The sequence below is a fragment of the Podospora pseudoanserina genome, chromosome 4 (assembly GCF_035222485.1).
Source record: "Podospora pseudoanserina strain CBS 124.78 chromosome 4, whole genome shotgun sequence".
Taxonomy (NCBI): Eukaryota; Fungi; Ascomycota; class Sordariomycetes; order Sordariales; family Podosporaceae; genus Podospora; species Podospora pseudoanserina.
Window position 1 is genome coordinate 2,311,325 of NC_085923.1, and position 23,531 is coordinate 2,334,855.

Sequence of the window (23,531 nt, forward strand, 5' to 3'; positions counted from 1 at the left end):
AGCCGATGGGTTTGCTTTGTCAGTTGGGGGTGTTTTGTTCCTCAAAGTTTTGAGAGCAGTGCACAGCAAGGATAGCACAGACTTGGATTGAAAAACCGTCACTGGTCTCCAACGAATTATGAGGTTCCGTGGTGTAGTTGGTTATCACGTCAGTCTAACACACTGAAGGTCTCCAGTTCGAGCCTGGACGGAATCAAACCACATTTCTTTTGTCTCCTCTCTACATGGGAGACCAGTCTTGTCTTTTTGCCAGCCAGCCAGCGTGAGATGATTCTGACTCTCGATTTTGCTATTCCTTCCAAACTGTAGTTGTTCCACCTATACCTTGGCTCCTCCCCCTCCCCCGCTCCTTCCTCTTTAACGTCCTCACGCCTTCCTCTGTGACACCCTCACGCTCCTTCCTCTTCAACACCCTCCCACCTTCCTCTTCACCACCCTCCCCTCCTCACGCACGGCCCCTCTACATACCTCCTCCAAATTAGCAACCGTGCAAGGGCCACCCACCCCCCTTCCTATAAGTTCCTCCCACACCGTTCTCTTTTTTCCTTTTGTCCTCATATACCAGGAGTATCCTGTACCAGATTTACTGGCCGGCAACCCAAGGAGATCAAGAACTTTCTTGGGCGTTGCATGATGATACTGGTTTCTTTTTTTCTTCTTTTTTTTGGTACCCCCATCTGCTCTTTCTGTCCTTTTTCCTTTCAAATGGGGGGTCGTTATTGAATTGCTCTGACCTTTGGGGAGGGTGTATTTCAAGGCTACAATTTCTGTTGGCTTTTTTCTCCTTTGAGGAGAGATGAATTTTTTTTTTTTGGAATTTTTTTTTATCTTTTGTTTTTTTCGTTATGGACGTGACTTTTGTTGGGCCATGAGGAAGATTGGGTTGGTGTCTGTAGGTAGTTATTGCTCGTGAAGTTGTATGTGAAGTTGAATGTCGAGATGTTGAAGGCACAGGGAGAGAGGAGAAGAATTGCATGCACCTGCTTTTCATAATAAAATATTACGCTATGCCGACCTGGTTATTAGAGAGTCACCTCTCTTGCTGTAGTAGTTTACAGTTCTTGTGTTGTTGTTCTACTGACTTGCAATGTCCATGTGTGGTGCTTTCAATCTCACTCTTGTTTGATCCATTTGTCGACAGGAAAAGCCACATACAAAAGTCTCCAATTGTTCAAATAAGTATCAACACTCACATAGTTGATATGATAATTGCTTGCTTGTTCATTTACTCGCTTAAACAGCCTAGACTGCACAGCTCTTTTTTCCCAAGCCTTGAATCAAGCCTCTTGCTTAAACCTGCCCCTCCTTTTCCGCTTCCTTCTTCTTCTCCGTCACACTACTACACCCATCATCACCACCCCCTCCCCCAAGAACATCCCCCAACTCCTCCAAAAACCTGCTGGCCTCCCTCTCCGCCTTCTTCACCCCCATCTCCCTCCTCCTCCCCTCAATCTCCCTCCTCCTCCTTTCCATCTCCTCCCTCCTCCTCAGCTTCTCCCTTTCCCTCCCCTCCCTCTCCCTCTCCGTCCGTTTCCTTTCCTCCTCCAACCCCTCCATCTCCTTCTGCCTCGTCTCCCCATCCTGACTAAACTTGTAGAACCCTACCCCCTTGGTCCGTATCTCCCAATTAGCATCATAATGCGTCTCCGGCGGCGGCGTAGCGCTCCTATCCCTCTTCCTCGCCAACTCCTCCATCTGATTCGTCTCCTCAAACGCCCGAGCCTGGATGGTATCCCCAAAGATAAGATCAGAGGGCACAGCGACAGGGCGGCCGGCCATTTTCTCCAGGTCGATTTCCGAGGCGGCCGCCCGGTCGAGGGCTGCTTTTTGGGAGGGGGTTAGGAGGCGGGTTCGGCCGTAGGTGTCGGTGTATTCGATTGTGGCTTCTTCTTCTTCTTCTTCTGGTTCGGAAGAGGAGGAGGAAAGGTCTTCTGGGGGGCCGGGGTTGGATTCTGCCCATTTACGGTCGAAATCTACGAGGCCGTATTCTTTGCCTATGTAGTCGCCTCTTTGCATGGCGGCGTAGAGGCGGGATTTGGATTCTAGGCGTTGACGGGAGCGGGCTAAGTCTTCGAGTTCGGCGGAGGAGGAGGAGGAGGTGGTGGTGGGGGATTTGAGGGTGAGTTTTTCATCTTGGTCTTTTGGGCGGTTTTTGCGTTTGATTTTGACTGATTTGAAGAGGTCTTCGGTTTTGGATTTGGAGGGGCGGAAGCGGCCGGTGGACGGGGTGGATGAGGACGAGGCGAGGAGGGAGGTGAGTTGAGAGGTGAAGGCGAGGGAGCCGGAGAGGTCGGTGGGGGAGGATGTCTTTTGTTTTTTGGGGGGTGGTTGGCCGTATAAGTGAGGGTCTTGGGGACGGGGCATGGTTGTGGTGGTGTAAGAACGTGACTGATAGTGGTGAGAACGGTGTGAGAGGTGGGTATTTATTTGGTGAGTGACTGTATGAGTTGAATCGTCACTTGTCGGAACAGAAAGATGTTGATGAGTTGATGAGGTGAGCTATGTCGAAGTAAATCTTCAGATGAAGTGAGATCGCACAGTGCGCGCCCAGCTCCCGTCAGCTTCCCCAGACAGTGGGCCTGGCACTAAAACAGGGGTGCTAGCACTGCTGGCGCATCTTGGCACCTTTCACCCAGCGTGCGCCTGACATTCCGTCGTCATGCATCTCGGCCACCTCGCACAACCATGCTTCGGCTCGGAGCTCTTCTTCCACCGTCGTCCGGACTTGACTTTGGCACCGGCACGCCATCTTTCATCCCTAGCAACTGCGCAGACTAGACCCAAGAGAACGGCACGGTATCTAACCCGCATAAACCTTGGTGCCTCGTGGCCTCCCTTCGTTAACCCCCACGCGCTGCCCACTCCTTTTTTCATTCTTCCCTTTCTCTTTTATAAGCTTGACATAGGTGGCCCTGATGGAAGTGTATCGCGACCGAGGAAAGAACACCATCGGCACATATCCCAACAGCTAGTTCCCTACCTACGCATTGCTCCTCCTGAATCTCGATACGATTACGCTCCTTTTACGATATAATACACTAGATATACCCCTACTGCATAGCTCATCCTCTTGACAACGCGACCGGCATTCGAGCGTCCATTGTTACTACGATACCCCATTGCTTACCCTCTTACCTACTCGGACCTCCGTGTTATCTACCTCATCTCCATCACCAGTCTTAGGAACACATCCGCGATGGCTGGCCTTTTGGACGTAATAGCTTGGATCTACTACGCCATGACGGAGCCGAGCTGGATCCCGTCGCAGTTTCATCCTTTCTTGCATGGCATTTCTGGCTTCTTTGTAAGTACAGGGACCGCTGGACCTTCGTACCATACTAACCTGTTCCAGATGACCCTTGGTTCTCTCTTCATCGTACCAATCATCTGCCTCGTCATCTACGACATCACCCTCTACGTATTCAGACTCACCGGTTCTGCCTGCGAAACATTTACGAATGCGCTGCGAGCTCGCCAAGCTACCCAACCACAACAATCGAAACTACCTATAAACGGGAATGGATCGACTCCCAATGGTCATGCACCGTCCGAAAAGACACAGTAACAAGGGCCCAAGTAGTTGGATAGGGCGGGATAAGGGGGCAGAGGAGGAGACACAGCATAGCCAGAGAAAGCACAAAACAACCTTGTTTTTTCGACAGCCATGTGGCTTGAAATATTTTGCTGGAATTTTGCTCAAGCGATCTGAGAGAGCACCTTGATGAGGTCGCTGGTGACGCCCATGGCCGTGACTTCACCACCGGCGCCCGCGCCCTGGATGATCAAGGGGTTGCTTCCGTACCGCTTAGTATAGAAGCTAATGATGTTATCGCTGCCCTTCAGCGCCGCAATGGGGTGGGAGAGATCGAACTTCTCGAGTCCAACCTTGACCTGCTTTGAGGCGACGTCGATGCTGCCCACAAACCGAACCACCTTGCCCTCCTTCTCAGCCGCCGCCTTTGTCTCCTCCATCTGAGAGTCAAAGGCGGGGAGCTTCTCGAGGAACTCATCACCGGTGGCAACAGACTCGAGCTCCTTGGGGATCAAGCTCTGGACGGGGAACGACGTGGGAGACTCAACCTCGAGACCGGCAAGGCGGGCGAGGATGGTGAGCTTCCGGGCAACGTCCAAGCCGTTGAGATCGTCACGCGGGTCGGGCTCAGTGTAACCGAGCTCCTTGGCCTTCCTGACCTCGGCGGACCATTGGCCGCCCTTGCCGGAGGTGGGGGCGAAAGAGTTGAAGAGGAAGGACATGGTGCCGCTGAAGACACCCTCGATCTTGGTGACCTCGTCACCGGTGTTGACAAGGTCGTTGAGGGTCGAGATGACGGGGAGACCGGCACCGACGGAGGACTCGTGGTAGACCTTGGCGCCAGACTGCTCGGCAGCGCTGAAGATATCCTGCCAAAGCTTGTAGGAGCCAGAGAAGGCCTTTTTGTTGGGAGTGACGATGCTGATGCCATTGCCAAGGAAGAGTGGGTAGGCGTCGGCGACGTCTTGGGAGCTGGTGTTGTCGACGAGGACGGTCTGGGAGCCGGATGACTTGAGGTACTCGATCAACTTGGGAGGGGCGAGGGGAACCTGGGAGGAGGAGGCGAGCTTGGAGGAGACATCGTTGATGGCGATAGCGGCATAGTCCGAGTTGTAGATAGCCTTCTTGCTGGTGCTGATGTAGGTGAGGACGAGCTTGGGGCTGGGTCTGCGCTGGGCGAGCGTCTCGAGCTGGCCGAGGAAGCACTTTCCTACCCCGCCAGCGCCTGAAGGGTCACAGCTGTAAGCATCAGGTCAGGAGTAACACTGGACAGGGAGTACACATACCAATGATGGCAATGTTGACCTGTTTCGCGGCAGCCATTGTGAATTGAGCGAGGAACGGGATGGTTCTTGGGATTAAAGATGGAATTCTACAGGCCGGGACCCAAAATACGACAACAATTGCTCACACTGCATCGCGGGGTACTTTAAAATGTCGCCATGCAGCTCTGGCCCGATAGCGGACTCGCGGGGCGTGATCCTTGCATGGCGCCGGGTGGAGCCCTGGAGGTAGGATGGCGCCCCACTGTTGAACTTTTAGGTGCTAGTTCCCGGTCATTGGCTTCACAAGTTTGCGCTCTACATCAAACTCATACAGCGACACTATCAAGTCAAGATATCGCCGACGACAAGACACAGCACCCTTGTGATCTGTTATTAAACGAATCCCCAAACTCAACCAGACTCAAAAATTAGTCAAAATGGCCGCCAAAAAGAACAAGAAGCAAAAGCGCGAGGACTATCGCGCCGCCATGAAGCAGGACGATGTCCTCACCATGCCTCGCAAGAAGTTTTACCGCCAAAGAGCCCACGCCAACCCCTTCTCCGACCATCAATTAGTCTAGTGAGCCATTCCTACCTTGTAAAAAATAAAATAAATAAAAATTGAGATTTTAAATACTAACACACAACCAGCCCACCACACCCTGACCAAATGGACTGGTCCACCCTCTATCCAGCCTATGTCGCCCAAGAAGAGTCGCAGCCAGAAGCCACCCCATCATCAACAACAGAAGACCTCTCGGCACCAGTCAAAGTAAAAAAGCTCACCCAAGACGTCGAAGTAGCCGACATAGGCTGCGGCTTCGGCGGCCTCCTCATCGCCCTCGCCCCCGTCATGCCCCAGACCCTCGTCCTCGGCCTCGAGATCCGCGTGAGCGTCACCCAGTTCGTCGAGGACAGAATCAAGGTCCTCCGTCGGCAAAACGAAGAAAGCAAAGCCTACCAAAACGTGTCTGTTCTCCGCGCCAACACGATGAAGTTCTTGCCCAACTTTTTCAGGCAGGGGCAGCTGTCCAAGATTTTCATCTGTTTTCCCGACCCGCACTTCAAGGCGAGGAAGCACAAGCAGAGGATTGTGAGCACGACGCTGAATTCGGAGTATGCTTATGCGGTGAGGCCGGGGGGGGTTGTGTACACGATTACGGACGTGCCGGATTTGCATGGGTGGATGGTGCAGCATTTTGAGGCGCATCCGATGTTTGAGAGGGTTGGGGTGGAGGAGCAGGAGGGGGATCCGTGTGTGGAGATTATGAGGAATGCAACGGAGGAGGGGAAGAAGGTGGAGAGGAACAAGGGGGAGAAGTTTGTGGCGTTGTTTAGGAGGTTGGAGGATCCTGTGTTTTAGGAAGGGATAGAACAGAAGAAGGCTTGTTTTGATACCCAATGATGAGTGACTTGTGGGTGTTGATTGGACGGTTGTACATTGTGGACAGGCAATTCATCATTTCTTGGATCATACTGCCCTGGACCGGGACATATAGGCCATCTATAACTTGGTCGTATGTCCCTTTTCCCGATCGTCTAGCATGATCCAAGGGTTAGGGTTAACATCTGATGTCAGAGCAGCCACAAACGACCCGTGGTGCAAGGTGACCCCTGTCACTGCTACCCTGCATGGAGCTACTGACAACCACTGACGCGATACCCGCATTCCTGCCCGCTGCTATCGATAGCTCCCTCCCCTCTCTGTCTCTCTCCCACCACCACCCCTCGAACAAGCATCCAACGAAAACAACATACGATGCGCCGACGACGATAACACCACTGCAATACACATGCCTGGTTCTGTCCCTCTCGAGTCTTCACATCGGCCATGGCAGCCCTTTACTACGGCATCGGCAAGAAGAAACAGCTAGCCCTCGCCGCCACAGCGAGCTTCGTCGCCTGGGGGTACGCAGTCGACCTCCTCCCTGCCTTGCGATGGGCCGGGTACGCCTTCATCGCTGGCGTCACACTATCACTCGCGGCACTGCTGGCCCTGACGGTGCTGACATCCCGGAGCGGGTACCAGTTGCGAAAACTGCGGAGTATCACCAGCCGACCGAATGGCGCTTTATTCACTGGACGAGAGAACTGGAGGAGGGAAGTTGCGGCTCTGAGACAACGACAGGGCTATGAGAAAACCTCGCTTTGCCCTGACAGTCCCAAGGTGGCGGCGGCGGTGGATGAGGTGCTGGGGTTTGTGATTAGGGATTTCATCCGGGTTTGGTACGGGGGTATCAGTTCGAACCCGGTGTTTGAGAATGAGGTTGACAGGGTGATCAGGGGGGCGCTGCTGAGGGTTAGGGATTGTTTGGCAGAGGTTGATTTGGCGGGGGTGGTGACGATGAGGTTGGTGCCGATTTTGACGGCGCATTTGAGGGACTTTGGGGAGGCGGAGAAGTCGGTGAGGGGGAGGAAGCTGAACAGGAGTGTGACGGAGACGGAGGAGTTGGATTTGGCGATTGCGAGTAAGTACCGGGAGGGGAGGCTACATCCGGCGGTGGGGTTGGGGTTTAGTGATGTCAAGACGGCGCAGCAGGATTATTTGAGGGGGTTGATGGGACGGGTTTTGCCAAAGGTGCTGGGGAGGGAGGTGTTGGGGTCGAGGGCGGTGGGGATTGTGGTTAGGGAGATTGTGGCTTGTGCGGTGTTGGGGCCGGTGATGGGGTTGTTGGCGGAGCCGGATACGTGGAATCAGTTGATGGAGGGGTATGGGAGGAGTATGCTGCAGGATAGGTCGACTGTGAGGAAGCTGAGGGCGGCGTTGGATCAGCATGCTTCTCCTGCGCCGAAGACGGGGGGGAAGCAGGTGATTGCGTTTCCGAGGCTGGGGGTGGGGGATAGCGAGAGACGGTTTGAGAAGTTTGTGAGGGCGATCAGGAAGGTGAATAACCTTTCGGATGCGAGGAGGTTTAGGAGCGAGGTTGCTAGTCAGTTGAAGAGGGATTCACAACAGGAGGGGGTGGATCAGGTTTATATGAGACGGCTGGAAATGGGGAAGAGGTTGTTGGATCAGAAGGTGCAGCATTTGGCTACTCCTGGGGATAGGAGGGGGTTCCAGCCGCAGCAGGGGGGGAGCAATGTCGTGCCTAGTGATTCCAAGCTGGAGAAGGCTTCTCTGACGGATTTGTTGAGGGACCCATCGGGGTTGTCTTATTTCATGGAGTATATGGATAGGCAGCGGTTGATGCCGCTGGTCCAGTTCTGGCTCGTGGTGGATGGGTTTCGGAATCCGCTCGAGGATGATGGGCTTGAGGGGGAACAGCTGCCGCTGCAGCTACCGCCATGGACAGAGTCGGATCGCCTTGATCTTGCACAGATTGATGCTGCCTACCTCAGCCGGCCTGAGCTCAAGGTCCCCGACTCTAGCAAGAGGATCATTTCCGACTTCCTCAAGGCTGGGAAGCGGGCCACGCCGGAGCAATACTACCGCGCTCGTCGTGAGATTCTACGGGCTCAGAGCGCGGTTCTGGAAGAGATGCGCGTCAAACACTTTCAAAACTTCCGCAAGTCCGAGATCTTTTACAAGGCCCTCGCTGCAGAGGAGGCCTCAAGACGCACTACCGCCTCTGTTCCCACCACAGCACTTCCCCGAGCGGCCTCATATGCCGCCCCATCATCATCATCATCATCAAAACCACACCCCGTGTCTCGCCTAGCCCCTAGGCTACAAACCAACAATAACCCCCAAAACAACAACCGACGAGCGGGCTCGGCAACCGATCTCCGGGCCATTTCCTTCAACTCTAACGGAGGGAGCGACCTCGGCCCTTTGATGAGCTCGGTCCCTGACCTCCGCGACATCCGCCGGTCAGGTTCATTGGACGAGGGTCGGGGGTCTTATTCACCCAACCCCTTATTTGACGACGAAGTAGGAGGAACAGGGGATAACGACCCCATGGCGGACTCGATCGCGAGCCTGGACCAAGACAGCGGCAGTAACAACAATGTGCCAGACACAAAAGTCGTGCAAGCGATGGAGAGGGCGCTGAATAATATTCTTGAGGACAGCCAGCAGACACCACTAAAGGTGGAGGACCTACACGGCGGTTTATTTGGGGACGAAGACGCCGACAACGGCAACATGGACGGGGGTTTATTCGGGACAACTTCTACCACCGCAGCAGGGAAACAGCGGGCTCCGTCAGACGATAGGTCTGCCGCTAACAAGCGTGGGAGTATGGACTTGGCTACCCGATCATCACGTGGGTCGTTGGACACGACAACTACTACTACTGCTGCTACTATTACTCCTACTACTATTACTACAAACAACAACAACAACAACAACAAGATGGAGAAACCGTCACTCGCATCGTTGGGTCTGGTGTCGGCAGCGTCAAGGATAGGGGTGTTTGTGGATGACGACTTGTTTGGTGACGAGAACAGGTTCTTGTCGGACGAGCCCTCGGACGTTGACGAAGCTAAAGACTCGGAGGATGACGTTGCTGCTGTTCACCTGGCCGCTCCGGGGGATTTGGGCCTGGCGGAGGCGATCACCAGTCTGACGAATGAGATTGACAAGCTGGTCACGCAGGAGGCGGTGGTGGATTCGTTGCTGAGGAAGGCGGAGTTGACGAATAATACGGCGGAGCTGAGGATCTTGAGAAAGAGCAAGGCGTCGCTGCAGAGGGAGCTGAGACGAAAAGAGCTGCAGAGGAGGCAGTATGTGATTCAGGAGAGCGATAATAGCTTGTATGGGAGGTCGACGGTGAGGATCCTGAGGGAGATTGAGGTGGGGAGGGACGAGGAGGGGAAGGAGTTTGCGGTTTATGCGGTGGAGGTGTCGAGGAACGCGGGGGAGAAGATGCCGGCGGCGAGGTGGGTGGTGAAGAGGAGGTATAGCGAGTTTTTGGAGCTGCATCAGAAGCTGAGGGGGGGGTACCCGAGCGTGAGGGGGTTGGAGTTTCCGAGGCGGAGGATGGTGATGAAGCTGGAGCAGGGGTTTTTGCAGAAGAGGAGGGCGGGGTTGGAGAGGTATCTGAGCGAGTTGTTGTTGCTGCCGGATGTTTGCAGGAGCAGGGACTTGAGGGCGTTTCTGAGCCAGAGGGTGATTGATGGGGGGAGTAATGGGGAGGGGAGCAGGAAGGATATGATCAGTAGGTTGTATGACAGTGTGGCGGATGGGATGGAGGATATTTTGGGGAGTATTCCGGTTCTGGACCAGCTCAGTCTTGCGGGACAGAACCTCATTGCTGCTGCTACGAGTCAACTGTCACAGCTGCCTCTGAACGACGAGACGGTTTCGGGCACAGGGGTGGTGCTCAATGCTGCAGAAGCGGAGGCGGAACTGAACGCTTTTGAGAATGGCACTGGGGCAGGGAAGGAACTGGAACCGTTCGTCAAGCCCATCTGCGACATCTTTTTGGAGGTGTTTGAGTTGAACAAGGGGAACAACTGGCTGAGGGGGAGAGCGGTGGTGGTGGTGCTGCATCAGTTGCTGGGCGGCACGATTGAGAGGAAGCTGAGGGACAATGTCAAGATGCTGGTGGGGGAGGAGCAGATACTGCGGTATGTGGATATGGTCAAGGGGGTGATGTGGCCTGGAGGGGAGATGGTGAGGGACAAGGTTCCGAGGACGAAGCAGGAGAAGTTGAAGACGAGGACGGAGGCGAGCTTGATGCTGGCGACGCTGGTGCCGGATTTGGCGGGGAGTGTGGTGGGCAGATTGAATGCGCAGGCGGCAAGCAGGAGGGTTTTTGCTACGTTGAATAATGGGAGGTTGAAGTAAGTTTCTTTTTCTAGTGTTTTTGGGTGGAAGGCTGCAGCCCATGCATGGACGAGGCTGAGGAATGAGTACCCTATGCTAACATGCATTCTGCTTCTTGTAGCGCGCATCTGGCATTTACCTTTCTGGACGAGATCATCGACATCCTTTTCGAAGGAGCCTAGGACTTGAAAACATGGTTTATGTCCTGCATATGATTTATTACACAGTAGTAATGGACTGGTCAGGTCAGGAGAGGTCATGCGGCATTGGGAATTTCTGGCTTAGTTGCATAGCCAATGGCGTTTTACTATTTTGGCGGCTATGATGTTGTCGATTGCTTCATAGTAGAGGGTAGATATCTATCTCCATAACACACGCCACGGGCAACGCGGCAGACAGAACTGTACAAAGACTTTATCAGACAAAATTCAGGTAAGACGCAGATCTGAGACTCGAGGCTGGGGAAACTGTGTCCTGAGTGAGATGCATACCAGCCAGTGTTTTTTGTACCGTGTGAGAAGTGATACAGCCGAGTGTTGATCGTGCCACAAAGGCTGCTTCTCTAGAAACTGTTGTACGGACCAGATTATGCCGTGGCACCCTTCAATAACAAAAACAGCACCTTATGGGCAAAAAGGCAGAAAGAAGTGAAAGGAGTCTTCTGTATCGCTTGGACCATCCATCCAGACGGGAGCTTTGTGTCAGGGATCTTTCGCGGCGAGCCTCCCGTTGGGTGAGCGAAGGACTTGGCGCAGGCTCTGGAGGGATTCGGCCATGTGATTGGCTCCCACACAGTGTGTCGAGTGGTGTGCGTTTGGAAGTTTGGGGGGGGGGCATGTGAGGTCTTGCGTAGCCCCCCCAGAAACCCCCCGTCATTCTCAAGCGATTCATGCTCGTGCTCGAGCCAATTTTTCTTCTTTTCCACTTCGCTCCATCTCCGCCCTCCATCCACCCATCTCCTCTCCATCAGCTGGAGCTTTTCTCCATCTCTTTTTCCCCAGGCCTGTCATCGCCACTCTCTCCCCTCCACATTTGCGCATCATCGTTCACCACCCCTCCAATCCATCGTGCCCGTACTTACCTTTTCATCGCGTCTCTCCCCACGCGCGCCTCGTTTTTTTGTTTGTAGTCTGCCCGCATCGCCCGCCCACCCAGTCACCCCGAAAGCTACCAGGTGCTGGGAGGAATTGGTCCTGGGCGCATTTATTTACACTTCAGCCAGCCAGAAGGACACCACCGGGCATCAGGCCAAGTCAACCCCACCCGCTGGACGGAGCCTTCCCTTTGACACACAGGCACAAGACCTCCGTTTCACTCCACGCTCCGAGAGCTTCCTCCCTCCTCTTGCTCGTTCATCTCAACTCACTCTTTCTCTCTCCGTCTGAATAGCTTTCACCTTGGCACGCGACCGGTCGTTCATCAGCGACAATGACTGAGGTATCGGCTACTCGTCTTTACCTGGGCAATCTGCCTCGGAATGGTAAGTTTGCTTTCGCGTCGCGCTCCTCCTCGACAAACTCGAGCGGCGCAGCGAGCTGCTCGCGAGGTGGCCACCTGGGCGTGCTTTGCTGACACTTTTGCCCATGACAGCTACCAAAGCCGATATCGAAGCTCACTTCTCCACCCATGGCACCGGTGACATTGCTGAGATCAAGCTCATGAACGGCTTCGGCTTCATCGAGTACAAGGATCCCATGGATGCACGCGATGTTGTTCCAGGTAAGCTACCCACACCCTCGCCCAAGGTTATTGACATAGTCGTAAACATCATGCTGACGTCTTGCGCGTGCTTCTAGCATTCCGTATGTTCACCATCACCCCCACTGACCCTCGTACTGCTGTGGCTAACGACGATAATGTGCAAGATGGTTCGACCTTCCTTGGCGAGCGCTTGACTGTCCAGTTCGCCCGTGGTAACCGACACCGCGAAAACAATGGCGGCGGCGGCGGCGGCGGATTCAACAACGACCGCAGCAGTGCCCCCCGGCCGCGCCGCACACCGCACCGCTTGCAGATTTCGGGACTTCCCCCAGACACCAGCTGGCAGGTCTGTTACCTCTCTCCTGCTCCCCCTTTGGACACATTTGGACCGGGCCGAAAATTCTGGCCATGAAGGACTCCTCTGCCCCTCAGTTTACCGGTTTGGTCAGCATTGGACTCGAAGTGCATTTTCTGCCCCTCCTCCCCCGCTTGGTCCTTCCCCCTGGCATGGTTCCGTCTCCTGGATGGTGATGTTCCCATTCGGCCAGCCCCCCGTCCTTGCATAATAAGGATATGCACTCACTGCCCGAGCACTCTTGTTTTTGTTTGCAATGTCTGTTTTGCGGTTGGGGATGGCATAGAGCTCCAAAGCTACGATCAAACCGGGGCTGGCGGCACCGGGCTTTCTGGACTTCGTCTTTCCGCGTCGAACCTGACAAATCCCGGCATGCACCTACCTGGACTTCCACTTACATGGGACTGGCTCTATAGGATCTCAAAGACTTTGCTCGCACACCCGGCCTTGATGTCGTCTACAGTGAAACGGGGCGCAACGGCAGTAGCGAAGGGTATGTCATTCCGATGCGCCGCACACATCACGCAAAATGCAAGTGACTAACGCGACGTGCAGATTTGTCGAGTTCGAGACGGCTGCCGACCTCCGCACAGCTGTTGAGAAGCTGAACGAGCGCGACTTCAAAGGTGTTCGCGTCACTTGCACTGCCAACGTATGTAGCCTTGCCGCTGGCCGAGTTTGCGCTGGTTGCTAACAAACACAGACTCAGGCTGACATTCCCCGTGGAGACCGCGGGCGATCCATGTCACCTCGTCGCGGGCCGGGCCGCATGAATGACTACGACCGCCGGGGTCCGCCTCGCGCATACAGTCCCCACCGCAACGGGGACTACAGGCCTGATTACCGCGACCGGTCCCCTGTTCCTCGGCGCGATTACTACGAGGACCGTGCCAGGCCCTACCGCTCCCCTCCCCGCCGTGGACCCCCAATGGATGACTACCCGCCGGCGCGCCGCTACGATGACCCCTATCGTGGACCGCCCCGGGACTACCCTCCTCCTGACCCGTACATGAATGGCGGCGGACGGCCCTATGATCGTCCTCCTCCTCCTCGGGACTTTGCTCCGCGGGACCCCTATGTCCGGGAGCCCTACCCTCGGGAGTATGATCGGCGTTATTAGGCGACGCCGTCACACCAACTTCCATGGACCCTACATCACCTCGCGATAGGTCTAAACAGCTCGATGTAGGATCTTCCCAGCATGGATATAGGTCCCCTGAACCCTCAATATAGCCCACCTCGGGATAAGCCCAAGGCGCCTCTGAAGAAGCCTGTGTCGCCTGTCTCGTCTCGACATAGCCCTCGACGCAGTCCTCGGTCATCTGGATCTGAATCTTTGACAATCAGATCTGAGTTTCCAAAAGTCGGAACTCCTCCCGGTGATATCTCTCCTTGAAGTCTTCTTGAGCAATTGTATGGAGCATGTTGTTTTGGTCAGTGGTGTGCAGCCCTTTCGGCAAGCAGTCATGATTGGATTGGATGGTTTTGGCTTGGGTCAGAGGCGGCACAATTGGGCGAGTTTCGGCTCAGAAGCTCTCTGTTGTTATTCGGAAGGCGTTGCACGGTTGAGCTCTGGATCAGTTTGTTATTGTGGGAGTCTTTCTCTTGGTCGGTCTTTGAAAAGTATTATCGGCGATGGCTTCTCTCGTGGTCACACACTGTTCGTGTTACCCTCGACTTTCCTTGGCCTGGATCGGGACCGGCTGGACGACGGTGGAGTTATCGGAAACGCAACGCGGCAACGTGTGGTAATGATAGTTTTGATGGGATTCGTCCTGGTCTTTCATGTACGCTTAGGCGATGGGTTTCGGTAGTTTTCAATTGATTTTGTAGTTTTCACTTTTGCGCTGTGATAGTAGTGACAGTAGTGATCGTCAGTGATTCGATATCATGTATATCTATATATATGTTCTGTAGTCGATGAGACCATCATCAGCCGTGCAGTGCATATCAAGTGAGGACCCTGGTGGCCAGCTGACAGGGGGTTAATTAAGCTTTGCGGGGAACAGGCTTGGACCGCATGCACTTTAGTGGGTCAACTGTGTAATCTTATCTTATCGGCCAGGCGCGATAAGAGAAATTCAGAGGACTGACAGCTCCAAAATTTTCGGGGCCCCTCTGGTTGGCGAATGCCTGCGCGCTGCTGCTGGAACACTTCCCTCCCTCCCCCCCCCCCAAAAAAAACGTTCTTTGCCGTGCATCGCAAACCAGTCCCATCCATCAACACCAACTCTCTCACAACGCAACCATGAAGCGCAAACTCAACCAAGACGACGAGCCACCAGCGGCCGATGCGGCCGCCGTTGCCGAACCAGAAAAGAAAAAGGAAAAAAAGGAAAAGAAAGAGAAGAAGGCGGTCGAGAAAGAAAAAGAGCTGAGCTTTTCCGAGCTGGGACTAGATCCCAGATTGGTCCAGGCGGTTGCGAAGCTCGGGTTTGAGAAGCCGACCTTGGTGCAGAGGAGAGCGATCCCGCTTGCGCTCAAGGGGGAGGATGTTCTCTGCAAGGCCAAGACGGGGAGTGGGAAGACGGCGGCGTATGTGCTGCCTGTGTTGCAGGGGATTTTGGGGAGGAAGAAGGTACGTTTTCTCGGGGGAAAGGGGAGGAGGGATTGGAAGGGAATGCTAATCTTGGGGGTTGGGGGATGATAGACCGATAACACACCCACCACGGCGGGCCTGATCCTCGTACCGACGCGCGAACTCGCCGACCAAGTCCACAAGGCGATCGAGGAGTTTTCGGCCTTTTGCGCAAAGGATGTGACGGCGGCGAAGTTGACGGAGAATGTTTCTGATGCTGTTCAGAGGAGCTTGTTGGCCAACGTGCCGGATGTGGTTGTTTCCACGCCTGCCCGGGCGTGGAAGAGTGTCGACTCGGGCGCGCTTTCGGTCGCGAATCTTCAGTACCTTGTGCTTGACGAGGCGGATCTTGTCTTGTCTTATGGGTATGATGAGGACATGGAGAATCTGGCGAGGTCGATGCCGAAGGGGGTGCAGACTACCATGATGTCTGCGACGCTTTTGTCGGCGGAGCTGGACACGTTGAAGGGGATTTTCTGCAGGAACCCGACGCTGCTGGATTTGAAGGAGGAGTTTGGGGAGGAGGATGAGAAGTTGACGCAGTATTATGTCAGGACCGGGGAGGATGACAAGTGGCTGATTAGCTACTTGATCTTTAAGCTGCAGCTGATCAAGGGACCTTGCTTGATTTTTGTGGCGGATATTGACAGGAGTTATCGGCTGAAGCTGTTTTTTGAGCAGTTTTCTATCAGGAGCTGTATCCTCAACTCGGAGCTGCCGGTCAACACGAGGATCAAGGTGATTGAGGAGTTTAACAAGGGAATTTATGATATTATTATTGCTAGCGATGAGAGGAGTGAGGTTTTTGGGGATGAGAAGGAGGAGGAGACGAAGGAAGAGGGGGAAGGGGAGGAGAAGAAGGGAAAGAAGAAGGGGGGGAGGAAGGGGAAGAGGGATGAGGAGTATGGTGTTTCGAGAGGCATCGACTTCAAAAATGTGGCTGCAGTTGTCAACTTTGACCTGCCCACGTCTGCGTCATCATATACCCACAGGATTGGGAGGACGGCGAGAGCGGGGAGGACGGGGATTGCGATGTCGTTCGTGGTGCCGAAGGAGCTGTTTGGGAAGCACAAGCCGACGTCGATAAAGAGCTGTGAGAAGGATGAGAAAGTGTTGGCCAAGATTGTGAGGGCGCAGGGGAAGATGAATCGGAAGTTGGAGCCGTATAATTTCAGCAAGGAGCAGATGGAGGCGTTTAGGTATCGGATGAACGATGGTGTGTTTGCCCTCTTTCTGCTCTAACTAAAGTCATCACACTGACATTATCTAGCCCTCCGCGCGGTAACAAAGGTGGCGATCAGAGAAGCGAGGACGAGGGAACTGAGGCAGGAGCTGTTGAGGAGTGAGACTTTGAAGAGGTATGTATTGCCCCTTTGCTCCCCCAATCAGTAGCAATTGCTAATTTTCTGTTGATAGATACTTTGAGGAAAACCCCGCCGAGCTCTCCCACCTCCGTCACGACGGCGAGCTGGGCCACAAGGCAAGACAGCAGGCCCATCTGAAGCACGTCCCTGATTATCTTTTGCCCAAGGAGGCAAAGAAAGAGATCACGAAGGGGTCGGTCGGGTTTGTGCCGTTTAAGAAGGTGGACAAGGACAAGAAGCACAGGGGCAAGTTTGGGGCGAAGGGGAAGGGGAGGTCGTTCAAGGTTGGTGGGGGGAGGAAGGGGGATCCGTTGAAGACGTTCAAGGTCAGGAGGAAAAAGTGATGAACACGAGGACACGAGCGAGTGGGTGAGGCTGAGGGCTATGTGGTTAAAAAAGAGATGAGTTTATACCATGTGGCATTTTGTTGGGTTCTGTGTATAATGGGAATTTCTCTTGTTTTCTGACAGGATCAAGACAGATTTTGTGACAGGTTTCATTCGGCTTTGAGGGGTATGGTAAGTTTGGCACAGAAGTCCGAGGGGGCATATAAGACGTCTGTTCTTTGAATCATTTCTTTTTGCTTGGACTTGAACTTGATACTCTTTCATCTCATGGATGGATCGGATCAAACCATCAATCACAATCTCATCTGAGTTGACTCGGGACCAGAACAAACACATCAAACCAAATCAGAAAGTTCGCTCTCACCACTCAACACAATGCCACCATCATCAAACCAAGAATACCATGACCCCCCTCAACGAGCCTACCAATCCCACTACCCCCCACTCCTCAATCCACCACCACCACCACCACCACCATCATTTCCATGGTCACCCGACCCAAACCAACCACCAGCCTTCCATTGATCAACACCTCCAGACGGGGGATGTCCCAACAACAAGGCCAACCTCGGAACACGTGAAGACGGCTTCAGTTCATTTCACAGGAGCTAACAGGTCTCATTGATTGCCTTTTATCACGACCCCGTCATGCAGTTTCTGCAAACCGTTATCCGTGTTGAGAGTCACGGTAAGGGCGGAGATGGCTTGGCCATTAATGCAAGTCGAGACAGGCTGAGAGGTAGGCTGAGTGGCGGGTGTACTGGGCATTGAATTGGTACCGATGCTTGTGCCCTTGGAGTGCCACCGAGAGGAGGATGGGTAGGTAAATAGGTAGTGGGGGTGGGGGGGCGCTGGTAAGACATGTAAGGGGCTCTGTAAAGGTTCTCTCTTGATGAAAGCCCCTCTTCACCCTTTTGAAGATTTTCTCTCCCATTCTTCTCTCCGGCAACATTTCGCCAATCCAATCTCCATCAACTGTGGCCACACTTCCTTCAGCTTACAGTCATTCACATAGTCGGGTACAATATCCCGCCCATACCGAGCATACCTTTACTATAATAATGTAGTAAAAGACCTTTAAAGAAAGTCAATAAGCCTTTGAATTTTCTTTAAAGGCCTATTAACTATCGTTGAAAGTCTGGTAGTCATCCTTCAAGGTATGGTTCGCAATAAAATATGGGCCAACCGATTTCGTGTGTGTTGTCAATGATTTCGGTGCAGGGTGCTCAGTGAAAAAGAGGGGAGGAAAAGAGAGAGGAGAACAGTGGGCAGGGGGCAGTGAAAGGGGATATAGATAAGAGGTTATGTTTCATCATGAATGTTTCCGTCTCTTTTGCATCATCATCATCATCATCATCATCATCATCATCATCATCATCATCATCATCATCATCATCATCATCATCATCATCATCATCATCATCATCATCATCATCATCATCATCATCATCCCGCATCTTATATACTCCGCGAAACCAAACATGAATTGAAGCATAAAAGAATAAGAGATATCATAAGATAGGGGGTATCATCATTAACAAGTACACGCTCAACTTCACAAACCACAACACCCACACCCACACCCCCACCCCACCCCACACCCACACCCACTCACTCTACGCCTCAGCCCCTCTTCTCCCCCTCAGCCTCATCACTCCTCACCCTCCTCAAAACCAACTTCTCCCCCCGTCCAAAGCACCCCAGACAAAGCGGCAACGGCACCGCAACCATGGCCAAAACCGCATGAAAAACCAACGCCCTCTCCATCTTTCCTCCTTCTCCCTTCAGCGCACCACTCACAACAATGAATATACCCCCCAACACCTGTCCCCCGCTCCAGGCTAACGTGCTCGTAACCTCGGGACTGATCGGATGCGTTAGCTCAACCAAAAACTCCACCACCACCGGCACGAGACTGAAGCTCGCCGCCCCCATCGTAGCCATGACCACATACGGCCCTGCCACCCCCCCGCTGTCCCTAGTCCCAGGCATCCAGATGAAAACCAAGTAACAAAGTCCAACAATGGGGACCGCGAACCGGATGGCCAAGAGGTATGATTTATACTTATCGATCAAAGGCGACGTGATGGCCGAAGCAACAAGGCCGACGACGATGAGCAGTGCCCCAGCAATACCGGCTTCCTCATCGTTGTAACCGTGTGGCAACAAGACTTGGTTGAGGAGGGACGAGATACTATTAAACAAACCGACATAAATCGCAAAGGGGACGAACAAGAGATAAAATTCCGTTTGGCGAAGCAGGAACTTGACCGACGATATCAACGACAGTTTCGGTGTTTGTGAAGAAGGTGCCACCGGTGTAGGGGGGCGGGCAGGAATAAAAAAGGCGGGGAGCGCGCAGACCGTCGACTGTGCCACCTCAGGGTTAGAGATATAAACAGGCAAACGGCGGCGGAGGGGAGGGAGGATACAAAGGTGGAACTCACAATCACAGAAACATACAACACCATCCTCGAAACATCCCCCGGACCCTCAACCCAAAACGGAATAATCAGCTGCCCCAGCGCAGCCCCAAACGGGTTCGCAAGCGAGGTCAAGGCCGTAGCCGCCACCCGCCCCCGGTTGGTGAACCACAAGTCCGAATACCGCGCCGGAGCCGCAAGGACAAAAGGCTGAGCAAGACCGGTAAGGATCTGGCCAAACATCACCACCCCAAACAACCCCTTTTCACCAGAGTGACACCCTGCATAGCGGATCCAGTTGCCCACAAGAATCAAGGCCGCCGAGGTGACAATCGACGGCTTCGGCCCGAGATGCAACACATAAATCACCAGCGGGGTGATGGCCGTAAAAGCAAACAAAAACGCCGTGCTGAGCCAGTTGATGGTGTTCTCGTCTGTGGAAAAATACCGAGCTGCGTGGCTGGCGACGGGGGAGAAGGTGAGCCACTGGTGACATGTTAGCAACCCATTCTACCCAGCTCAGGACATGCTTGGTCCAACCCAACGGCGGGATTCAATTCAAGGTCACGACACGGTCAGATCTGGCCCCGACGAGGTAGATAGGCTTACATCCCAACTAACAATCACATTCAACAACGTCAACTGCACCAGCCCAAACCACCTCCTCCTGTAGACTTTGTACTCGACCATCTCCGCCGCGCTCACACTCGCGCCCCCCGACCCGGCATCCACCTTTTTTGCTGTGTCCCTTGTTGTCGCGACAGTTTCGTTTAGTTCAATCTGCATCTCCTCCCCTGATGCAGCCCCTCGTCGTTCATCCCCCTCTGATAGCTTTCGCCACCCAGTCCCAGTGGTGTTCATCGCGTCGTTGTTTGGTGTCAAAACCTCTTTCTCATCCGCCGTCGATTGTGTGGTCGGCGACGTCAATCCATCCTCCTTCCTCGCCATTACGAAAAAGAAGGGCACGCGCGACCCTTATATCGCCAAATGTTATGGCCCAACAATAAGTTGGTAGGTAGTGTACGGTATGCAAGGCACAGCAGGATGGAAACGGCGGCCGCGGCACACGACCGTGTTCCTGCGCTCTGACTGGCTGGGGTCGGTAAATTTGCGAATGTGTTTTGGGCTCAGTCGCTGTCCGCGGGGTGCGTGGGGTTTCAGTCTGGTCAAAAAAAAGGCGCGAGAGAGGTTGGAGAAGGAGAAGGGAAATAGATACGGATTAGAGGAGAGATGAGACGGTTTTCCCCCTCCTCGACGTCGCTTCCTTGCACATGGGAAAGGTGCGCAGGTGATGAAAGGGGAGGGGGGAAACCTCTCTCTGGGATAAATGTCTTGGCGACTAAACCAGGTTGAGCTGAGGGATTGTGTGGAAAGAAGGAAGGGTGACATTGGAGACGGAGGGGAGTGTCTAACCTTCTTTGTTCGACCTAGGAGGTCAAAGGAGGGGGGTGGTCACCACCTGAGACGGGGTGATATCCTCAATAGTAACAGAAATCATGGTTTATTTATCAAGTATGTAGGTGGTTCTATAAGGGGGTGGTGATTGGCTGGGATGTTTTGTGCATGAGTGAACTGCGGGTAATTCATGTGGTTTGTGGTACAAGTGTGTATATGTATGGTCTTGAGATTCCACCTCCAAGATATCCATCAATGGGACCCCAAAAGCCTTCAAAATGTAAAATGTGAAACCAGGTGCCGTAGACTTTGAGCTGCTGCAAGGGGCAAGAGAGGAGGCAAAGTACGCTTCATGGGGCAGTGTCCCTCTCTTGCTTCACTGCTCAGTTGTTAATTGATGATAATAAAAGTAAAGTTCTCAAATCAATTGACGAAAGCACACAACGAGATCTTACATACAAAGTCAGTGCTGCTCCCTACCATCATGAGACGAAAAGCTCTCTGATTTTAAAGCAGCTTGCTCCCTGTTCGATCCGAGTTGAGATGAGATGGAAAAACCCCAACTGAACAGAGCGATGGCTCTCATCCCAACTCCCAGCTTTCCCAGGGTGTTGGTTAACTCACCCACTCCGCCACCGCTGCACAAACAACCTCCACGATCCCGTCATGCTCACCCAAACACCGTAACCGTGCAACCATCACCATGTCTAGCCCCGTGTAACCACACCCGTGTAACCACAAGCAGATCATACCCACCTCGCAAAACCCCATCAGGGTAAACCCCAGAGTCGATGTAAAAGTCATGTGGTCGAATGTACATGTCCGGGACCATCTACGTCTCACTTCAAGTGATAGTGACAGCCCAGGTGCTGACTGCGTCAACAGTGGCCTCGTCCATTACTCAATTGTTCAAAGCCTTGTGGTACCAGCAAACACATGCGCGTAGATACATCCCAAAACCGTGGGGGTCCCCTCATCTCATCTCACAGAGCACGTCAGACCCGGTCAACAGCACAAACCGGACAAATATGTGTGTGACACTGCATATGCTCCCTGATGGGTTTTTTTTGGTCCGGTCCTTCGGGCCATGATAGTGGTAGTTCTCTTTTAGGTAGTCGGCATTGCTCTTCCCAATCGATGACGGCAGGTGTGCTCTCTGCCTGTATCCTAAACTTGGGCTGCTTGGCCAATTTTGGCTGTCGTATGCGCTATGTAAGCGGTTCAGTAAAGACCATCAACACTGCCAATACCTGCAAAAACACTCATAAAACAATCATTTACCCCCAAAAATCTAATGTGTTTTCCGTTTTTCGTTACAAGATGTGAGTCATGGTAAAGTGACAATGTCGGGAGGGAGAGAGAGAGAGAGAGTTATGATACAAACAAACAGCTGGAGCAGTTTCCACCTATCCCCCCAAGGTACACACACATCATTCGATTATACAGGGAGAGAGAGAGAGAGAGAGATAATTCCCTCCCTCCACCCAGCCATTTTTTCCAGGCCCAAATTCCCCCCCTTCTCGTGCCTCCCCCTTCCCCCCCCTCACCCCTCTCCCTTCCTCTCTCTCACATTTGTCTATCGGAACACCGTAACCCATTCTATCAAAGCCATGCATGCAATGTGCCGAGAAAAAAAGGGCGCCCCATCCGTATCCTAAGAGTCTAGAAGAAGAAAGCCGGGTCCGTGATTGGTGGTTGGTAAACAGAGAGGGGGACCATCGAGAAGGGTTGATAAATTTGCGTGAATTTATTTGAGGACGGACCAGAGCTTGGGCGCGGCGCAGGCGGTAGCGCAGTGGGCAAGGTGGAAGACTGTTTTGTGTAACCAGCCAAGTCAGTGCCGTGGACATGTAGAACTCATGGACAATCAAGACATATAACTTACACTCCTCGACGCAGTCCTCCTTGGCGCCGCCCTCCTCGGACTGGGCAGCGGTGACACGCTCGACGCACTCGTCAAAGTGGTGCTTGGCAGGGGCGCACTCCTTGGAGTTCCGGCACTCTGTATACATCAAACAACCCCCAGCGTCAGCAGTTGTTCTCACAAAAAAGCAAGGGCACAACAGCATGCCAGCAGAAGCGGCAGATGTGTCATCGAGTCGGTCGGCCACTGCGGGCCCACGCCTGCCCGCTCAGCTCGCAGAGCGACATGGCAGCACGCCACATCTCTTGCTCCTCCTCCTCGACAACCATAGCTCGCTGCTGCTGGCGGCTCCGTGGTGTGCATGTTTGGGTGGTGGTGGTGGTGGTAGTGGTGGTGGTGGTGGTGTGTGGTGATTTGTTGGTGACGGCATAGGCGGCGACGGCGACGGGGGTAGCAGCAGCGATGTACCCACCTTCCTCGAAAACATCCTTGGGATCTTGGAGCTCCTCCTCCTCCTCCTCCTCCTCCTCTTCCTCTTCATCCTCCTCCTCAGCAGCCTCCTCAGCGGCGGGCTCCTCCTCAGCGGCAGCAGCCTCGGCCTTGGTCTTGGTGTCCTCCTGGGTGGTCTCGGCGGTGGTCTCCTCGGTCTGTATACGTCGTCGAATGACCCCGCTAGTCAGTCAGCTGTTTCAAACAAGCAACAATAAAAATATATAGCTTCCATAGCTTTCGATCCTCTCTAGCATGACATGAAAGTGTTGTTGTCGGTCCATATCACCCGGGGTTAGCCAGCAACCCCCCGGAGGTGGTGGGCAGCCGGCAAACAGCTAACCTTCAGGGCTCAAGGAGAAAGGGCGCATACCGTTTCGTGAGCGGGAGCCTCGGCCTCGGCCACCGACCAAGGGGTGGCAGCCTCGACGAGGTCAGTGATGGTATCCCAGAAACCCATTGTTGCAAGCCGGGGCCTTTGGTGGATAGTCAATGGCAAGAATGGGCG

The 23,531-nt window shown here is 53.7% G+C and overlaps 11 protein-coding genes and 1 non-coding gene across 12 annotated transcripts; 7 read left to right on the plus strand and 5 right to left on the minus strand.

The window, feature by feature from the left end:
- Nucleotides 1-122: 122 nt before the first annotated feature.
- QC764_0067260 lies at nucleotides 123-196 on the plus strand. Its single transcript has one exon. It is a non-coding gene; the product is annotated as a tRNA-Val (tRNA).
- Nucleotides 197-1,290: 1,094 nt separating this feature from the next.
- QC764_408270 (uncharacterized protein) lies at nucleotides 1,291-2,364 on the minus strand (the record flags this gene model as incomplete). The annotated part of the gene is made up of 1 exon (XM_062947112.1): nucleotides 1,291-2,364. One exon carries the CDS (start codon nucleotides 2,362-2,364, stop codon nucleotides 1,291-1,293), a length of 1,074 nt encoding a protein of 357 aa, XP_062800568.1.
- A 296-nt stretch (nucleotides 2,365-2,660) lies between these two features.
- Nucleotides 2,661-3,565, plus strand: QC764_0067280 (uncharacterized protein; the record flags this gene model as incomplete). The annotated part of the gene is made up of 2 exons (XM_062940589.1): nucleotides 2,661-3,304; nucleotides 3,353-3,565. Exons 1-2 carry the CDS (start codon nucleotides 3,197-3,199, stop codon nucleotides 3,563-3,565), a joined length of 321 nt encoding a protein of 106 aa, XP_062800569.1. The 5' UTR covers nucleotides 2,661-3,196.
- On the minus strand, nucleotides 3,542-5,019 carry HOM6 (Homoserine dehydrogenase). Its single transcript, XM_062947111.1, has 2 exons — nucleotides 4,819-5,019; nucleotides 3,542-4,757 (listed from the first exon to the last, which is right to left on the minus strand). The coding sequence occupies exons 1-2, from the start codon at nucleotides 4,853-4,855 to the stop codon at nucleotides 3,697-3,699; spliced, it is 1,098 nt and encodes a 365-aa protein (XP_062800570.1). The 5' UTR covers nucleotides 4,856-5,019; the 3' UTR covers nucleotides 3,542-3,696.
- A 215-nt stretch (nucleotides 5,020-5,234) lies between these two features.
- TRM8_2 (tRNA (guanine-N(7)-)-methyltransferase (tRNA(m7G46)-methyltransferase)) lies at nucleotides 5,235-6,160 on the plus strand (the record flags this gene model as incomplete). The annotated part of the gene is made up of 2 exons (XM_062947110.1): nucleotides 5,235-5,377; nucleotides 5,449-6,160. The coding sequence occupies 2 exons, from the start codon at nucleotides 5,235-5,237 to the stop codon at nucleotides 6,158-6,160; spliced, it is 855 nt and encodes a 284-aa protein (XP_062800571.1).
- Nucleotides 6,161-6,628: 468 nt separating this feature from the next.
- Nucleotides 6,629-11,090, plus strand: TRM8_1 (tRNA (guanine-N(7)-)-methyltransferase (tRNA(m7G46)-methyltransferase); the record flags this gene model as incomplete). Its single annotated transcript, XM_062947109.1, has 2 exons — nucleotides 6,629-10,524; nucleotides 10,629-11,090. The coding sequence occupies 2 exons, from the start codon at nucleotides 6,629-6,631 to the stop codon at nucleotides 10,687-10,689; spliced, it is 3,957 nt and encodes a 1,318-aa protein (XP_062800572.1). The 3' UTR covers nucleotides 10,690-11,090.
- Nucleotides 11,091-11,192: 102 nt separating this feature from the next.
- QC764_0067320 (uncharacterized protein) lies at nucleotides 11,193-12,620 on the plus strand (the record flags this gene model as incomplete). The annotated part of the gene is made up of 3 exons (XM_062940590.1): nucleotides 11,193-11,987; nucleotides 12,098-12,226; nucleotides 12,304-12,620. Exons 1-3 carry the CDS (start codon nucleotides 11,936-11,938, stop codon nucleotides 12,618-12,620), a joined length of 498 nt encoding a protein of 165 aa, XP_062800573.1. The 5' UTR covers nucleotides 11,193-11,935.
- A 472-nt stretch (nucleotides 12,621-13,092) lies between these two features.
- Nucleotides 13,093-14,455, plus strand: QC764_0067330 (uncharacterized protein; the record flags this gene model as incomplete). The annotated part of the gene is made up of 2 exons (XM_062940591.1): nucleotides 13,093-13,215; nucleotides 13,267-14,455. The coding sequence occupies 2 exons, from the start codon at nucleotides 13,093-13,095 to the stop codon at nucleotides 13,681-13,683; spliced, it is 540 nt and encodes a 179-aa protein (XP_062800574.1). The 3' UTR covers nucleotides 13,684-14,455.
- A 226-nt stretch (nucleotides 14,456-14,681) lies between these two features.
- Nucleotides 14,682-17,073, plus strand: DBP9 (ATP-dependent DNA/RNA helicase). The gene is made up of 4 exons (XM_062947108.1): nucleotides 14,682-15,141; nucleotides 15,214-16,357; nucleotides 16,412-16,499; nucleotides 16,558-17,073. Exons 1-4 carry the CDS (start codon nucleotides 14,812-14,814, stop codon nucleotides 16,847-16,849), a joined length of 1,854 nt encoding a protein of 617 aa, XP_062800575.1. The 5' UTR covers nucleotides 14,682-14,811; the 3' UTR covers nucleotides 16,850-17,073.
- A 1,402-nt stretch (nucleotides 17,074-18,475) lies between these two features.
- QC764_408180 (uncharacterized protein) lies at nucleotides 18,476-20,734 on the minus strand (the record flags this gene model as incomplete). The annotated part of the gene is given in 5 exon segments (XM_062947107.1): nucleotides 18,476-19,222; nucleotides 19,300-19,761; nucleotides 19,885-20,589; nucleotides 20,607-20,629; nucleotides 20,689-20,734. 3 exon segments carry the CDS (start codon nucleotides 20,221-20,223, stop codon nucleotides 18,476-18,478), a joined length of 1,548 nt encoding a protein of 515 aa, XP_062800576.1. The 5' UTR covers nucleotides 20,224-20,589; nucleotides 20,607-20,629; nucleotides 20,689-20,734.
- A 1,550-nt stretch (nucleotides 20,735-22,284) lies between these two features.
- Nucleotides 22,285-22,739, minus strand: QCR6_1 (Cytochrome b-c1 complex subunit 6, mitochondrial; the record flags this gene model as incomplete). Its single annotated transcript, XM_062940592.1, has 2 exons — nucleotides 22,285-22,482; nucleotides 22,556-22,739. The coding sequence occupies 2 exons, from the start codon at nucleotides 22,737-22,739 to the stop codon at nucleotides 22,418-22,420; spliced, it is 249 nt and encodes an 82-aa protein (XP_062800577.1). The 3' UTR covers nucleotides 22,285-22,417.
- Nucleotides 22,740-22,761: 22 nt separating this feature from the next.
- QCR6_2 (Cytochrome b-c1 complex subunit 6, mitochondrial) lies at nucleotides 22,762-23,483 on the minus strand (the record flags this gene model as incomplete). The annotated part of the gene is made up of 2 exons (XM_062940593.1): nucleotides 22,762-23,181; nucleotides 23,397-23,483. The coding sequence occupies 2 exons, from the start codon at nucleotides 23,481-23,483 to the stop codon at nucleotides 22,762-22,764; spliced, it is 507 nt and encodes a 168-aa protein (XP_062800578.1).
- Nucleotides 23,484-23,531: the final 48 nt, after the last annotated feature.

Excerpts from the sequence above, each read along its gene's own strand:
- HOM6 (XM_062947111.1), bottom strand. The coding sequence starts at position 4,855 with ATGGCTGCCGCGAAACAGGTCAACATTGCCATCATTG. Across the intron at positions 4,758-4,818 it reads GGTCAACATTGCCATCATTG|GCGCTGGCGGGGTAGGAAAG; the intron begins GTATGTGTACTC and ends GTGACCCTTCAG.
- DBP9 (XM_062947108.1), top strand. The coding sequence starts at position 14,812 with ATGAAGCGCAAACTCAACCAAGACGACGAGCCACCAGCGGCCGATGCG. Across the intron at positions 15,142-15,213 it reads GGATTTTGGGGAGGAAGAAG|ACCGATAACACACCCACCAC; the intron begins GTACGTTTTCTC and ends GGGGGATGATAG. Across the intron at positions 16,358-16,411 it reads TAGGTATCGGATGAACGATG|CCCTCCGCGCGGTAACAAAG; the intron begins GTGTGTTTGCCC and ends GACATTATCTAG.